Raw genomic sequence first — 17,754 nt, forward strand, 5'->3', positions numbered from 1 at the left:
TTACTTAGATCTCTGAAAACTCTGCTTTTAGAAGTGTCAAAAGCATTTAACTTATCTTTGCAACAAATAAAGAAATAGGATGAACCTATAGGATGAACTTCAGGTAAGCTGCAGTCTCCTTTTAACAGTGCATTTGACCCACCCTGAGCCCCTGTGAAGGTTCTGCTTTCCAGATCAACACTTCCTAAGGACTTAGCTCCTTCCAGGTACCTGGTTTATGCTGAGGACTAAAAAGCCACAGGTTACTATGAAAATACAGGCCAGGATCAAATTGTGGAAGATTTAATCTCAAAATAAATGTGAACAGAGATTCAGAGACAACAATGTTCTTGTTAGGCTTTAATTGTTCTTCTGGAAGAAATATTAACATAAAAATGGTGTAGCAAAAGTTCTTTTTGGCATTCTGGTTTTCACTCTGAAAATTATTTACATAATTTTATCTATTTCATTTCAGATGATCCAAGAATTTGTATAACATGTGTTGAAAACTATTACATGTAAGTATAGCTGTATAGCTCTTCATGACTACACATTTTCCTGAAGCAAAAATATGCGCTTCACTACATGAATCTGTGCTGTGTATGTTGTCTCATCCTTTAAATTGCCTGTCTGAAAAACTGTAACTTGGAAAAATACTTGGGAAAAGTTGGAAAACTAGCCAGCCATTTAGTTTTGAGACCTGTTAAAACTTACCGACTGGTGGGACCTTTGCATATCAGAGGAGAGGAATATGGAATAAAAAGTGTCAAAAAGTTAATGCACATGGATTTGTTGTGTCTAGTTGTGGTATATGAAGTTCATAAGACACACTTACAAATGTACAGGCTTTATGCAATGGAATAAAATATTAATTAAAATTTTAAATTAAATGAAGCGAAAAGAACTCTACTGCTTTTCAAAGAGAGTGTTAGTAGATCTCTGTAAAAATTGAAAAAAAAATTGATTGTATTGACTATGTATACAAATACAATGGCACTGGAATATATGTTTTTAAAAGCAATCATCTCTTTACAATCACGATATAGTAATTTTTAATGAAGCATGTATTTGGGTTTCTGCCTATCTTTAAAAAATAAAATAAAATAAATTACACTTAAGAATCCTAAGATAAGGAAACATGACTTTGCTTGTTGAATAAACAACCTAACCACAAATACACTTTGAATCCTCGCTAGAGGAATAATTTCTGTTCATTACGGTAATACAGCTTTACCATTACCATCCCTAGAAACACAGAGAAAACAAACTCAGTGACCTTCAAAAGAAACTTACTAATTATGTTCTACTTTATTTTACAGGTATAAGCAGCATTGCTATAAATACTGTCCAGAAAATACCTACAGAGATGAAAATTCTTGGCAGTGTAGAGACTGTCCTAGCAACTGTGATAGCTGTGACAAGGATGGGTGTGACTCATGTGAGGAAGGCTTTTATCTCTCAGGTAAGCAAAGTGCAAAGTACAAAGTATGGCATAATACACAAAAATATTTTAGACCTTCTCTTCAGAAAAATACTCTGGATCCAAACTCTTAAACTCAAAAATCTGGTTTAGAGCAGAGAGCAGAGGCTGAGGGGACTTAGCTCTTTGCAGAATCAGGCATTTGCATTAATGCAAGGTGGTTATATTACCCAGTAGTGTAATTTGGTTCAAAAGGTCTATATACTTAAATTTCAACTCTTCGGGCCACATAAAAAAATTTGTATTTGATTCTGACTTTGTGAAAGGAGGGTTTTTTAACTACAGAAAGACATTTAAATGTTTCCTTACTATTTGCAAGTCTAGTTTTACTTTGACTTCTAAACACTCTGAAACAAGCTCAGTTAAAACCACTAAATTCCACACCAGATTCACACAAGAGTAGGAATCGCCTAGCTTTATTAAGAAGCCATAAATCAGGCAGCTCTGGTTCAGACATGGTCCCAAAAATGAATCACAGGAATTCCTGAGGTTATAATGTTTTCTTGCATTGGCTGTTGAAAGTGCCCAGTAGTGGCACCACACTCATGGAAAACTCTGTGGTCACAACCTGGGTGAGTTGTGGGTCTATGATTTTTTTTCATTGAAATCAGACAAAACTCAAAAAGCCATAAATTCTACAACTTCCAGAGGTTTTGATGAGGTATGCGAATCCTTAATCTGAATCAGATTTAAACCTGACTTTAACTTCATACTCAGCAGAAACTAGAGAACCTATAAATTTGCATATGTCTAAATTTGCATATATTTAAAAAACTTAGGGGTGTCTAGTCTTTAATTTTTTATTGAGACAATATAAGTATTGGGACTTAACCACAAAACTTTTACCCAGGCTTGGACTTCTACTAGATTTGTATGTACTAATGTTTAGCATACTGATTAAAGCCAAGCTAGATTTAAATGCAGATTAGTTTGAAGTTTATGAAGTTTCTCATATGCAACTGAACTGAATTTAGATTTCATGATAAAAAATTGGAGTTTATATAGCTGCAAAAAGTTTCATATGTTCTTACATACTGGGGTTTTTCCATTAAACCGTTTCTGCTGGAGACAGAGGGGTTGGCAGGGGTCATTATCCTTCCAGGCTCTGTTTCTGTTGCAGACGGCACATGTGTGAGGGAGTGTGGAGATGGCTTCTTTGCTGGCGGCATCTCTAGAGAGTGCGAACCTTGCCACAGGAGCTGTGCAACCTGTGTTGGGTACAGTTACAAGGACTGTACTGGGTGCAAAAGCAGTTTCCAACTATCTCATGGGCAGTGCCTGAACCCAAGAAATTCTCTGCCAGCTTGGAAGCTCTGGAGAGGTAAGCTGAAACAGAACTCATAATCTTTTCTCTTTCTCTGAAGACTACTACAAAATTTAGAAAGAATAGAGCAAGATCTTGTAGATTGATTGAAACTGCGCTTTAGTCAAACTTGTAATTTTAAAAGTATGCTGACCAAACAAATTGGTTTCACAGACTGAAATTCATCATCCTGCAAATAGCATAACATTTCAATACAACGTAGGTGTTTCTCAGCTATCTTATATGAGTAAAGATTAAAAATATAATTGACAAAAAGATAAAAGTATGAAAAAGATAAAAGTATGAAAAAGATAAAAGATGGGTGTTAGGTTAAGCTACTGGGAATTCCTTATCTAAACAACTAGGTGCCTCGTAGGTCATGTTTTAGACCAGATTTGTTTATTTGTTCCCTACAGAGAAGTCAACATAAGCTGGAGGAAATAGAAAATAATATATTATGTGGCTCTGTGTGTGTGTGACGTGAAAAAATCTATCATCTCTTTATTCCTTTCTCTGTGTAGATATACTCTGCTTTCTGAGAGACCAAATATGTGTTGTAGGGCTACATTCTGACATTCTGGTCCTACATTGGCCATTTCCACAACATTTACAAAATAATTACTTTTTTCTTGGTGGTCTCATCTACAGCATGAGGGAAACAATTGTCTACTCCAAAAAAGCTCCCAAAAACCCAGAAGTTATTTGGAAGGAAATTGCTTTTATTTAGAGATGTTGAGAGGAACACTGTAATAATTTTAAATATTTTTTTCCTTCTTATCCATCTCCAAATGCAACCTAGTACTGTCACAAATTTCTTATTAAAAAGTTTTAAATGAAGAGGGCATATATAGAATATTTGTCATTCCCATTATGTCAATATAAAAAGAACAATCAAATGTTTATGTTACAAAATTAAACTGTGCCATTGGAAAAAAAAGGGGACTTTCAAATTTTGTAATGGAACAGTAGTAAAATCTATTATAAAGTTTAGGGATTTATATCACTAGGAGTCTTTAAGAACACATGAAAAGTATCTGACAGGGATGTTTGCTGAATGGAGCAAAAGACTCTAAGATGCATTTTTGAAACAAGTAAAAATTTTCTTCTGGTTCCTATGTTTTTATTTGAATCAAGCACATCCAGGAATTATATTGGTCTATCCCTAGACCAATATGATCTTGCATTAGAAACTAAAATACAGTAGTTAATACTTTCAGAAAAGATATTGACCATTTCTATTAATTACCTATCTGTTGGAGAAATGATGCGTCAAAAGCAATAATCTTTCTTCACCTCAAAAAAATATCAGAGAGACCTAAAAAGAAGAATATTAATAGAAAGTTGATCTCCTACGTGCATTTCCTTGCGTTTAATCCACAGAAGCAAGTTTGGGATCTTCTCATTTTAAGACTATATCTACATCAGTGCCACAAAAAGATCACATCTGTAGTCTGGTCTATCTATTGATTATCTCTTTCTCACACTGTTAAACACAGTGACTTCTTGTCAGCTTTTTTCTTTTGAGCAGACATCTGATGCAGTCTGCATAACTGAACATTGCTGTGCTGTGAAACTTCTTTCTCTCCATCTTGCTTACCATTTCTCTTTCCTTCCAGTAGTAAAAATACATCTGTCTTTGGGACATTTCAAACTGATATGTCTCACTCAGAGCTGTACTGGCTGGAACACTAATGGCTGCTCCAAAGTCACAGAATGCATGCTGCAGCTGGTGATGGGACAGTTCCTCTTGGATAGCCCTGCCAGGATTCCTCCAGTGTGGCAGCTGCTGTACCATGTAACTGCTGGGAAAGTGATGTTGAAGTTGATGGTGTTCTGAGCCTTTTTTCTCCAGGCTTCCCAATAGGAGTAATCTTAAGTCAAAAAGTAATGAAGTTGCCACTGTGCTTATTGAAGTTACATCCTTTAGTAACTACATTTATTGACATTTTCTGGAGTTCCTTATTCAGATACTGTAGGTTCATACAGTTCTCATAAAAATAACATTCATTGTTTAAAAAACAATGCAACCTGAATCGTTGATTTTTTTGGCTAGAATATCACTCACTCATTTCTTCTGATGATTTCATTCAAGGGGCAGATGTCAGCTGAGTCCAGATTTCCAACTGTACCATCTATATTGGAAATTCTTATTGCATGCTAAAGGTCCTTAACAAAAAATACAGGATTTAGGCAGGCATGACCAAAACACAGTTAGCTCTAGCAGTGCATCATGCTGATAGAGTTGTTCCTGGTTAGAGACTGCAGTGCATTTCACACTCTGATAATATTTTAATACATATGGATCATTTTAAAAGGGGAAAAAAAGCAAAGCAAACAACCAAAAGCTTCCTGTGTTTCACAATCTGTCACAACTATTTTCTTAATTATCTAAAGCTTTCTGAAAATCAATAAAATTTAGGAGACACAGTCACTGTCATTGTCTATACAATTCTGTAGGATTAGTACAAGAATGGATAAAATTAAAACCTATCTCTGCTTCCTGAAATTTACTATCAGTGAATATTCTGGCTCTCATACCTGTACAGAAAACATCCTGGGTTAAGAACAAATGATCCCTCTCCAGCTTATTTTAAGCGTATCTGTAGGGCTTCCTTCTCTTCCATTATACATTTCAAAGATATACCCAATATATACAGATATACAGAGAAAATAATTTTTCTTTCATACTTGAGGGCAAAATCATAGCATCTTTCCAAATCTTTCACCACCTACTCTGGACAAATGTATCTGGGAATATTTTATCCCACTTTACCTTTCTGTTGTTGTTCTTTAGGTTTTTTATATACACTTTGAGTTTATTCAGGGTTACTTTTTCTTACCAAAATATCTTCTGTCTCATCTGGTGTCAAAGTCATTTTCTACGGATAGCTTGTCATGCAGCGTAACAGGCATAATCAAAGTAGCTTGTTCAGGCTGTAGGGGATATTAGAATAACTTCACAAGTTTCACCAGCCTGATGTGGGAAAGATTGTGGCTGAGATTTGGGTTTTGACTCGCATCTTGTCTGGCTGTTCATCAATATAAGCTTCTTACACTGTGTCCTCAGCACCCTCAAATATTTACATTAGTGCAGCACCATGGCAGAGCTGCCTCTGATCTTCAGTGGCCTGAATTAAAGAATCTGATTAAAGAATACAGGCCAGGTGATTACCAGTCCTACCATTTTGGGGGATTGAGCTGGGTCTGGGGAGCCAGGCATTAAATAAACAACCTTGTCCTTGCCATGGGAGCAAAGGTAGGAGAGCACCAAATGCATCCTCAGTACATGGCCTGCTTCAGACAGTGCAGGAGGACAACACAACTAGGAAGATAGACAAAATTTCCAAATCTAATAGTTTACATCAGCTTTTACTATGTTACTCTTTTATTTACTCTTTTTCTTTAGAAATGTACTACTTGGGAGTTGAGGTATTAGACCTTGAACTGTATTACAAATAATGAAACAATTTCTCTTTGGCTCTTTCAGCCACATGAATTCAGTGGGTTCCACTGTGGGTTTAGTGAGTATGTTGACATACCATGTGGAACAATGTGACTTTTGGGAAACATTCTTGTTTTGGTGGTTCCAAGGCTAACATAACTAAAAGGGCAATACATCAGAGCCTGCCATGGAGAAAACGACTCAGAGTCTGCCCTCCTTTGCAAGCTGAGAGACTAGTCTATTTAGGTTAGAAATAAAACCTTTGTGAATGTGGAATACACTTCTATTTTCAATGATGTTCAAGGTTTCACTTCCATTTTTTATGCAAGGATAAATTATAGACCTGTCCCACAATTTTCATGAGCAAGCACTCCAGCAGCCAAAACATTCTATTAAGAAAATCTATTTAAAATTATATATATAAATTGCTGGTATATTCTGCTGTGCAAGCTATTCCACTGATATCAGTAATCCCTAAAAGGTCATATTCAGGTCTGAAATAATGCAACAGAAAATGTCTGTTACTCAGGTTTTTAAAACGACAGGGCAAGCCAAGAAAAGGAGAAAGGAATAAACCCCCAACAACTAAACTCTAGGTTTCTAGCATGAAACATCTGTATTTTATCTCATATGCCAGATGGTTAAATGAATTTGGAAGCCAGGAAACACACTAGTGTAAGCTTAATTCACCAAGCGAGTACAGAGCCCCTTTTAACTGGATTAGATATTTTGCAAATTATGAAGAGGTCTTTGTTTTGCCAGATGACTAAAAGGCTGCACCCTATAGTAATTCCTTGGGTTAGTATGCCGTATTTTAATGAAAATTAAAAATGGAAAAAAATAGGTATGGAATGAGAAATATTTCTAGTGATGGAATATGTGTTTCTTTACACACAGATAAATAGTAGCAATTTACCATTACCTACCACCTCCAATAATAAGAGCAACCTTCCAAACGCACCACTGACTAACTGCATTTTCCTTTTCCTAAATACAGAGCAAAACAAAATCAGTAAAAACATACTGGTTGAGAGAAAGCAATTCAGGCTTTAAAAGGACCTTAATGCAGCTCTGCAGGTATACATATAAGGGTTTCAGGATATGGGAAGAAAAAAACAAGGAATGTGCTATGCAGAAGACAGGGGAGAAATCAGCAGTAGGAGAGAATGGGCCATAGTCTTTTAAACATGAAAATGTTCTGGCATTTAGGGTGCAGAATTACATCATCATGGGAAGAAGTGGAAGATCATTTTAATCACCACCCATACGTGAAATTTCAGGTTGCTAGAAGCAAGCAAAAATGATCCATTATCAAATATGTTCTTATCCATGACAATTTCATATTCTGGTTATTTGTTTGTAAAATTATACAGCTGTTACAGAACAACTAGATTGATAACTAATGGTTATTGGGGAGTGTCATTTACTTCCCAGCAGTCCCATAATTTCTTTAAATATACAGTTCACGTAAGTCTTCACAATGGGAGAGGTCTACCATTTTATTACATATGTATATTGTTTTCAATATGTTTTACTATATTTATATAATTGCAATTACCTCATGGAGACACGTAACCTGTTTAGGGCTTTTTATTCATGATTGTATTAGTTTTACAAGAGCAGTGCCATGCACAGAATAAAATCTAACAAACTAAGCCACACTTCTGGATCACATTCAAATCACATATTGCTACACAGTGTAAAAGCTAGACACCTTCTAAAAGGAATACACTCGCAGTAAGAAACAGCACTGCCTTCCCTTCTGCATCCCTCACTAAAGTAATTGTACAATGGTCCAATAACAAAATACATTGTAAATATACAATCCTTTCAGGAATTAATATATAGGAGCTAGGGATATTACCAGGAGTTAATATATAGGAGCTAAGGATATTACAAATGTACACAAGAGACCTACTTTGATAGCAACCAAAAGTGAAAAGTTTTAAATCCCCTCTTTACTCATAGAAATGCATGAACAAATGAGATTTAAATTGAAGGAAATAAACCATCTTTTGCCAGTTTGAACACTTCCTGCTTGCACTACATGGCCTAAAGATCCATTCTCCAAAAGGAACAGGTAGAGAGAGCAAGGTGGATGGCAAAAAGGTGATGAGAAACTAGAAAGTACTCTTATAACACTGTTATGGTTCTGAATAAAATAAGGAGGGACTATTAGGCAATTCAAATGCTTTTATACCAGAAGGCATGCTTCTTTATATATGGCCATATCTCTGCTCATATGTCCTCAGGTTTTTTAGAGAGTTTCAGCTTGTTTTTTTAAAATAAGTTTTACATTTTTCAGAATAAGTGGCAAGCATGTGAAGAAGACCATACTTGTTTCCTTGTGAACCCTTGATTTTCACCCTGAATATTTCTGACAACTCACTTAATTTTTCTCTAAAAGCAGATTGAAAAAACATTGGGAGTTAAAAGGAAGATGACTGAAGCAAAAATAAAGTAAATATGGGGATTGTGTTAATTGAAAATAAAATGTTACTCATTTTTTCCTTAATTAATTTTGGGGTCACCATTAATATCTTACAGTAATACATTTCAAGAAAATCTTCCATTGTCTCACTCATGATGCACAACCCCAAATGAGAAAAGAGAACAGGAAAAAAATATTTCTCAGTCTTTCCCCACCCTTCCAGTTTCATAATCCCTTGAATAGCCTGAATGGGCAAGAGCCCTGTGGTAGCTTCAAAGCTGCAGTAAAATCTAGTGCAAGAAATAACGAAATTCAGTTTTTCAGATTCTATAAAATAACAAGACAGACTTATCTGGGTCAAAGATGTTGCTCATTCTAACAAAGACACAAGAATAAAGGTGGTCTTGAGTCAGATTCTGACCCAAGTTTAAATAGAGGGCTTTTGCTTTTGAAAATAAAAAAATGGATATTGAATTTTTTTTAAAAGAAGAATATAAGTTTAAGGATAAAAACAACTCAGTAGGTCTCCAAAGATCATTCATTTTGTTGAACACTCAAGTCCTTTAAGGGAAAGGAAAATTGAACCCAACAGCTTAAACCCAGTAATTTTTAAGCTTTCCATGTGCCATCAAGGAAGTACAAGGAAGTACAAGGAAGTACATGTTGCATGACCATTTCCTCAGCTTTGTAAGGCTATTCTTTGGAAGGATCTTGTTATATTATTGGAAGTACTGTGCACAGTTTTCTGCAAAAAGGTCTCTTGCACCGCACTTTCCTATTTTGGAAGCTTTTTGCTGTGAAGGATACTTACATTTAAAACGTTCACATTATTCTAAATATGTGTTGTATTTCTGGTTTTTTAGTAAATGAAAGCCACAGTCACAAGAAAGACTCATTTTACCTGCCCAGAATTTTTTTAAAAAAATAATTTTTACTAATTTCTTCTATCAATATTTAAATTGGGAAATTTAAGTACTTATATTTGACTGGAAACAAAATGTTGTTTCTGTTGTCAACAGAAGCCTAATTGCTTGCATACATTCCCCTCTGGTGGCAACTAGTTACAATTACAAAAACCACGACATACTGCAAAAAGGAAACAGAAATAAAAACTAGTTCACCAAAAAATATCTTTATTTTTCATTCTAAGGTTTCAAACATTTAGAAAGAATGAACTCCTTTAAATATTCTTCAGCAATAGTTAACAACTTCCCTGCTTAACTTCACCTGATCTTCACTCAAAACCAGCAAAAGAGAGAAGCTTTGCATAAATAAAGTTACGATAATAGAAAACCTTGTAACATCCAACTTCTGTGGAGTATTTCTTATATTCTTACAGTCAACATTAAGGACACTTCTTAAAGCTTTGTTAAATAATGGAGAGTAATGAAAAACATGAAGCTAAGACATAGTCTCTCCAAGAAATGCTTTGACAGTGAATCTCACAAAAGTAAGCAATTATCTGTTTGAGGATTATTTGCATAAGAGAAGTCAAAATGCTTATGTGCTACATACCTTGAAAAAGACTCAAACTGCCCTCTGCACTCAGGTGCAATTATATACAGTGGAGTCCTCCTAGCAGGACATGTTGTAACCTGAAATACAGGAAAAAGGTATTCAGCAGGGGAGAACGGGCAATTGCCAACAGTATGAATTTTAACTTGGGCAAATGCTGGATTCTGCACCTTGGGAGAGTACAATCCTGGTTTCTTGTACAGAGGCTGAAGAGGAGCACTGCGGAAAGGGACCTGGGTGCTCTGATCGATGGCAAGTTGAATGTGAGTGAACAGTGTGCCCTGGCAGCCAGGAGGGCCAAGCATGTGCCGGGATGCTTTAAGAACAGCATTGACAACTGGTCAAAAGAGGGGATTGACCAGGTCTGATGCAGCCTCAGCTTGAGGACTGTGTGCAGATTTGGGCACCACAATACAGAAAAGACAGAAAGCTAATAGGGAATGTCCAAAGGAGGGCCATGAGAATGGTGAAGGGCCTGGAAGGGAAGGTTTGCAAGGAGAGACTGAGGTCACTTGGTTTGCTCAGCCTAGAGTAAAGGAGACTTCATTGTGGTCTTCAACATTCTCACATGGGTAAGTGGAGCAGCGGGTATGGATCTCTCACTCTCGTGACCAGTGAGAGGGCTCAAGAAAAAGGCAGGAGGCTGAGTCAGGAGAGGTTTATGTTGGATACCAGGAAAAGATTTTTCACCCAGAGGGTGATTGAGTACTGGAACAAGCTCTCCAGGGAAATGGACACAGCACCGAGTCTGACAAAGTTCAAGAAGCATTTGGACAATGGTCTCAGCTTATGGTGTATCCTGCACAGGGCCAGGAGTTGGACTTTGATGATACTGATGGGTCCCTTCCAAATCTACATATTCTGTGATTATATGATTCCTGTCTCCTTCTGACTCAGAAATTTTAGGTTATAGGGCAATGGTGTTCTGAACAATTTCATTCAAAATGTCCATGAAATACCACACTAAACCATGTCCCTAAATGTACGTACTTTCTAGATCATTCTGTTTGCAATCTATTAGTATTATACATCTGTATTTGGGTTTGGCGCACTACACTGAAATTAAGATTATTTGGTTAATTATAAAATTAAAACAATTATTATTCTCATTTGTGATGAGCAGTCCAGAACAATGCCTTAGTGAATGTGAGGAAAACATTTATATTTTCCTTTAACATAACTCTTAAATTACCATTTAGGAGAGACGAGTCAAATACAATCATTAAGTTCTTCAACTTCATGAATTCCAAAAATTCACAGAAGTGCATTTTCAAAATACCTTAGGAAAAGCCACAGGAAGTGTCCCTCCTGAAGGAAGGAGAAATTAACAAAACCAGATGGTAAAAAATTGAACTTTTTTCCCCTTTCACCCCAGGTGGAAATAGAAAATTGCTGTCCTGTGACTCTTCATGTATGACTTGTGAGAAATCTGCTGATGTGTGTACTTCATGTCCACAAGGTAACATTTCAGCTTCCTTGGATAAGTTTGCAAGTGACTATAATATTTTGTAACCTACATGCTTCCAGAGAATGTTTTTGTCGGTGGTCACTACAAAGTCCCTCAACAGCTTAAACAATAGGCAACCAACCCTTGGTGATATGGTTTAAGAAAATTGTCATATTGACAGTGCTCCTTTTCTCTCAACTAAAATCTGTAGACATGATGCAGGAATTACTCAATAGGGATTTCTTCAGCAAGACATACTAGATAATCCTGAAGATTCCTTCTAACTGTAAATTTCAGTGAAGTCTGAGGAAAATATTTTGGGAAATATCTTAAAGAATGTTTTATTCATTCTTTTAAGAACCAGAGTTGAATTTTGAGAAGTTGAAAGCTTTTTTATAGCCATCCAAAGCAAAAATCTTTTAAATATATGTCTAATTGATGCCTTTACTCCCCTGGGGTGCTCTTCTGCCAGGAAAATTTCTCATCCATGATACCTGTGTTTCTCTGTGCCCTCAAAAATATTTTGGCAACACTGCAAGTGGAAAGTGCGAGATCTGCGGCGATGACTGTGAGGTGTGCTCCGACCACTGGCACTGTCAGAAGTGTCAGTCTGAACAGAACCAGCCATTCTTCCTCCACAAAGGCAGATGTTTAGAGGAGTGCCCTGAGTAAGTAACCCCTCTTATATCATCTTTAATTTTTTCTCTGTGCTCTTTCTCTTTAAAGTTCAGAATTCATTATTAAACTTTCAAGGAAGACCTTAACCTAACCCAAACTACCAGAAACTAAGGTGAATGTAGTTTTCAGACTGCCTGAATAAACAGTATTTTCTTTTGGTTGGAGAAAAAGTAAAAAAATCAAAAGTGAAGGTAAGACATTAAATCCTATGAAAGATGGAACAGGTCTCAATGAATTCAGTAGGAACATCATACTTCATGGCAAATGATAATAGAAGTTCTAGACATTCTCCAGACTTGCTCCTTCCTCCGAGTAGTACAGAGCATTGGTATGAACTCAGACAGTGAATGTATCAGAGCCCTGATACGTAAATACAGTGCTTAATGTGTGTTTTTCTCTTTGGCTCATATTTATTTTATATATTTTTTACAAGTGGAATTTAAAAATATTCCCATTTGATTGCAATGGATATTAGATCAGGCCCATGAGTAGATCAGGTTCTCTCTTTTCTGTGTTTTTTTCTTCAGCATTCATCTTGTCTACACCTAACGCAGTTCTAGGTGCTCGAGGCATGAGCGCTGGCATGCCTCAGGTCAGAGAGAGTCCAACTGCGTTACTTCTGTGCGTCGCTGAAGCGACTTCGGCATCAGGAAAGGTGCTGCTGGCTGAGCCAGCTAGCTGGCTTCTTTGCAGACGGAACACGGCAGGAGCTGATGGTATCAGCTCACGTTAGCTCGGACACAAAGGAAGAGAGAGGCTGTTCTGGTCTGGCTCCTAGCAGGTTTATTGTTAGAAGTTTCGCACCCCGAACAAGCTCGGGAGGGATGGAATGTGATGGGAAGTGATGGGATGATCCCCTGAGGCTTGTCCTCAGTTTTATAGGGAATTTGAAAACCCTGGTGAAAGGGGAAAACAACCAATGAGTTACAACCCAGGGAGAGGATACAAATTAACAAGAACCACTGGGGGAAACCGAGAGGCGGGAGTTATAACAAAGAACCAGTGAACAACCGAGTAACCGAGAATTTTCCCGAACCGGGGGAGGCGGCTTGTACCCGGGCACTGCCCGGGGGGTGCAGCTTAGGCTTCTGAGCCGCCCCTCGACCCACCCTCTGAGCCTGCCTCTTCGGGAAACTCGATCTAGGGGATGGGCTGGGATTGATTGGCATCACGCTGCCCCAGCCCTGCAGTGGGCTGGGTCACACCAACATCTACATATACATAAAACCAGTGCTATGCAGAAAAAAGGCCTTGCTCAGTTAACCTTTTTTCTTCAGAAAAATGTGCAGCTCCTGCTTTTCTTGCAATCTCTCTGCCACTGCCTTCCTGGTAATTTTGTCAAGTAAGTCAATGAGGGCCAGTGGGACAGGTTTTCTTCACCAAATGTCGCAGTAAATGCAAGGTAATTGCACTAAAGCCTACTCTAGTCCAGAAACAAATTTTAATATTAGAAACTGAGGCATACAACCATTAATTGTGTTTCGACATTAATATGTCTCTTGTCAGTACTCATTTCCCAGTAATTCCACCCAGAGTCAGCATAACAAATCAAAATTTTTATATAGCACTAGTCATTTCAGGTGTTATTATCCCTCTTTTTTTCCAAGTTCTAGACTATAAGTATTGGCTTCCCATCATTGAGCAAAATTCACAAGGTTTAAACTCCAGTTTCAGACTCTGAGGTAAAGTTTTTGAGACTCAACTACTTTCCACTGGAGCAAAAAATGAGACTCTTTATTAAATGGGTTGGTTTGGGTTTTGGGACATGTTGTAAGGGATAAAAAGGTTTGACTTACTGCATGATTAATTTCTGACAGGGGAATTTTAGAAGACTGGGCTAACCAAGTACTCAACTTTGGAACAAGAAAACATGATAGGACTGTGAGAAGTAGTTGCAGGACCTTGATAAAAGTTGGAGAATAAAAAAAGATGAGAGTACGTGACAGGCACAGCTCCTCCTACCTTTTCTCTAACCTTGCTCCTAATGCATTTCCCCAGACTTTCTTTGGAAAGGTCACAACCAAGAAGGAAAGAAGAAGCACTCCTCTATAAGGAATAACAATTTTGTTAATATAAAGTACATATTCTAGGAGTACTTTCTATCTCAACTTACTTAGTTTTCATCAATGGCTCTGTGGATTAGCAATCATCTCAAAATGTCAATTTACCCATCCTTTAACCTTGCAACAATTTGGTTTTGAGAATGTAGACAGATTGAATTCAGCATCTCTTTTATGCATCTTCACTTGAAGCCGAGGTGCAGATTTTTTCTGTATTTATGACTAGTACTCCCAGATGTGGCTGTCTACATTTGCTCTCACACCACGCATACCAGCAAAATGTACTCCTCCTTTGCCATCTCCAGCTTGATCTCAGTAAAGCAAGGTACTATGCAAATATCCTGCTTTTTGCTGTTTTTCTTCAATCCCTGCCCTCATTCTTCCTAGCCTCCACATTTCCAGAGTCTTCTCTTCTCTTTCTCCTCTCTAGAGCCACTGAGGTTACACTTCTCTTTCTTTCCTTGATATCAGTGTTGCAGGTCAGCTGCACAAGGCTAGAGATTGCATGTTTTCCCAAAATTTACATATCTTTCTATCTTATATCCTTACAGGAAAAATAAAGACACAAAAGTTCAACATAGACAGAGGTACAAGAAAAAAGGAAAGCCCTTCAAATAGCACTAACCATGCACATTTTCTGCTCTCAGACACAGGGGATGTTAAGCAGAAGATGGGCAAAAAATTGTGTGAGAAACATGTTTGATCTAGTGAAGTGTGTGTGCTGGGAAAGTCTCATTTAGAGTCATAATTCTCATAGCCTGGAGTGACCAGCAGTCTGCTTTGTGTTTTTTTCATTCCATAGGGGATATTTTAATGATTCTGAGACTTGCAAGGAATGCAGCGGAACCTGTAAGACATGTATGGGAAGTGCAACCCAATGCCTGTCCTGTAAAAGTCCTTTGCTTCTGGAGCACTGGGAATGTAAAGCTACTTGTTCAGAGAAGCATTTTGCCTCTGAGGGAACCTGCAAACACTGCCCCAAAATGTGCCAGGAATGTATTCACGATGAAATATGCAAAGGTATTACAAAGAACTGCTCTTGTGTAGACTAAAATCCACCTGGATCTGTCTGGAGAGAGACTGACAGAAAATCAGTAATGTGGAAAAGTAAAAAGTGACGTGCATATCATTGTTAATCTCTAAAATAGATTATGATGAGACTAAATGACTAATCTGTAAAGATTTCACATAGCTTTGCCTGGTCCTGTGGTTCTTCAGAGATTCCTGCTGGTTTGATTTTATTTCTGATCTAGTATATCCAACCCTAAAAACTTGGATCTGTGCACCAATGTGAAATACAGAATGTTTCTTTCCTTGCTCAGTTGAACTTCACACCTCTTTACAATTTTTGCAGATGACTACTCCTGTTAGAGAAAGAAATCCCTGTAAAAAAACATATTAGGAAAGCCTTCGGTATCCTGGTGAGGCTGAATACCTCCCCCACCCCCCCCTCAAGATTTCCAGTATGGTTAATATTGAGTGAGCCATTCTGGAAACATAAACATGGATAAAATAAAAAACCAACCAATTAACCAGCCAAACCATAAACAAACATATTAAACCTAATACTCATAATAAAATAGCAACTTATTCACAGCTCTAGGCGAAGACAAACATTTAGGTCAATATATTCTAGCTAAACTCATATTTTAATAATAAACTAAACAAAACTTCATATATGTACATTCCTGATTTTGCAGGAAGTTCATAATGCAGAAGAATATCCAAAAAAGGCCATCTATATATCAGTGTCAAATGGCTTGGTTAATATCACCAAAGCTGAGCAAGTGACTTTTTTTCACAGTTTCTTGCTGTAACACAGAGGACACCATTTGAGGATTGGGCCAATATAGGTGTTTTGGAGGGGAAAGACTTGAAAAAGGAAGTCCTGCCTTTTCAAGGTGTTCTGATGACTTCTGTAATGACAGGCAATCCAGAATTTTATGTTTCCTAGGATTTACCTGCTCTGACACTTAGGTCAGAATTTGCTGCTTGTTTGCTTACCTGTGTTCTGCTGTCCCCTGTAGAGTGTATGGACGAGTTTTTCCTGCACAAGGGGAAGTGTGTGCAGGAATGCCCTTCACAATTCTACCCTGAAGACAAGCACTGCTTTCCCTGCCATGCCGACTGCCAGAATTGCAACGGGCCGAATTCTGATGACTGCACAGCATGCACTTTCAGCTTGTCTGTCCTTTACAATGGCATGTGTTTTGAAGAGTGCCCTGAAGGGAGTTACTATGAAGAAGCCACCAAAGACTGCCAAGGTTGGCAGCTGCGGTTTTCCCCAGAAGAATATTGAGATACAAGTGGGTCTGTTTAAAGGTCACCCCCTAAGGGTGTGCGTGTGACAGCTAATGTTGATACCAGTGTCTCGGAGTTGAAGAGGATAGCTAATGCAGAAAAAGAATTGGGCTTAATGTAGACAGTAAAATTTGAAGAAAGCAGAGAGGGGGGTAGCAAGGATACATATGTTTATTATTACAGGCAACCACTCTAGTAAAATGCTGAGAATGGCTACAGAATTGCTGGAGTCTAGTCACTTTTGCAAAAGCAGTATTGATGCAAAAGAAAACCTAAGGAACTACTTGCATAAGATTGAAAATTATTTCCCTCAGGCTTTCATCCTGAGATTACAGCTGCTCCTTCAAAAATAAAAGCTGTAATAATACTTTGAGAGAAAGCAAGAAATGGTGAAATTCCTACTGTTTGTCCTTTTCAGCATGCAACAGGACATGCCAGACTTGTTCTTCCACTGCCTGCCTAACTTGCAGAAATGGACAGATACTGAACCATAATGGGCACTGTATGTTATCTGGATACTGCTCTCCCACTGAGTACTACATTGAGGAAATTCAGACCTGCAAACCTTGCCACAAGAAATGCTTCCACTGCTCAGGACCCACTGAAAACCAGTGTCTTAGCTGTGTAAATAACCACTATCTTCTCAGTAAGTGTCTCTCTCTTGCCTCTAGATTTCATTCTACATTGAAAGCATGGAATGTACAAGTTTTCATCACATTCATAAAGCATTTGGGGTCCATTAACCAATCTAAATGCCGTAAAGAGGACATGACAAGTAGTTAAATTGTGCAGAGATTATTTTTTCAGTGGGGCTATGTGGAAACTCCTTGTGAGGCAGGGCTTGCCACCCACTGGGGCTAATGCAGGACTTCTAAATAGCAACAAACACCATGATTAAACAAAACTCATTTTTTTAATTTACTTGGTATGTACTCTTCCTATCATTTCCTACAAAGACTTTAAAAGAGGGCTATCATTAGATTTGTTGTTGTTGTTGCTGCTGTTAATGTATCTATAAAAGGTACACATTTTCATGTTGGCTTCTTTAAACCCTGCAGCAATATGATGGGGAAAGGAAAACTTAAACATCTGTTAAAAGGGATCACTAGGTCATCATC

At 37.6% G+C, this 17,754-nt stretch overlaps 1 protein-coding gene across 1 annotated transcript in view; it reads left to right on the forward strand.

Annotated features, from left to right (window-relative positions):
• PCSK5 (proprotein convertase subtilisin/kexin type 5) overlaps positions 1 to 17,754 on the forward strand; it is a 227,857-nt gene that overhangs the window by 202,433 nt on the left and 7,670 nt on the right. Inside the window, exons 25-32 of the mRNA XM_032096054.1 lie at positions 455 to 497; positions 1,299 to 1,441; positions 2,580 to 2,780; positions 11,526 to 11,609; positions 12,070 to 12,265; positions 15,138 to 15,355; positions 16,363 to 16,599; positions 17,055 to 17,282. Of these exons, the coding sequence (XP_031951945.1) occupies positions 455 to 497; positions 1,299 to 1,441; positions 2,580 to 2,780; positions 11,526 to 11,609; positions 12,070 to 12,265; positions 15,138 to 15,355; positions 16,363 to 16,599; positions 17,055 to 17,282 (1,350 nt within the window). The remainder of the gene's footprint in view (positions 1 to 454; positions 498 to 1,298; positions 1,442 to 2,579; positions 2,781 to 11,525; positions 11,610 to 12,069; positions 12,266 to 15,137; positions 15,356 to 16,362; positions 16,600 to 17,054; positions 17,283 to 17,754) is intronic.

Source organism: Corvus moneduloides, chromosome Z (genome assembly GCF_009650955.1).
Source record: "Corvus moneduloides isolate bCorMon1 chromosome Z, bCorMon1.pri, whole genome shotgun sequence".
NCBI lineage: Eukaryota > Metazoa > Chordata > Aves > Passeriformes > Corvidae > Corvus > Corvus moneduloides.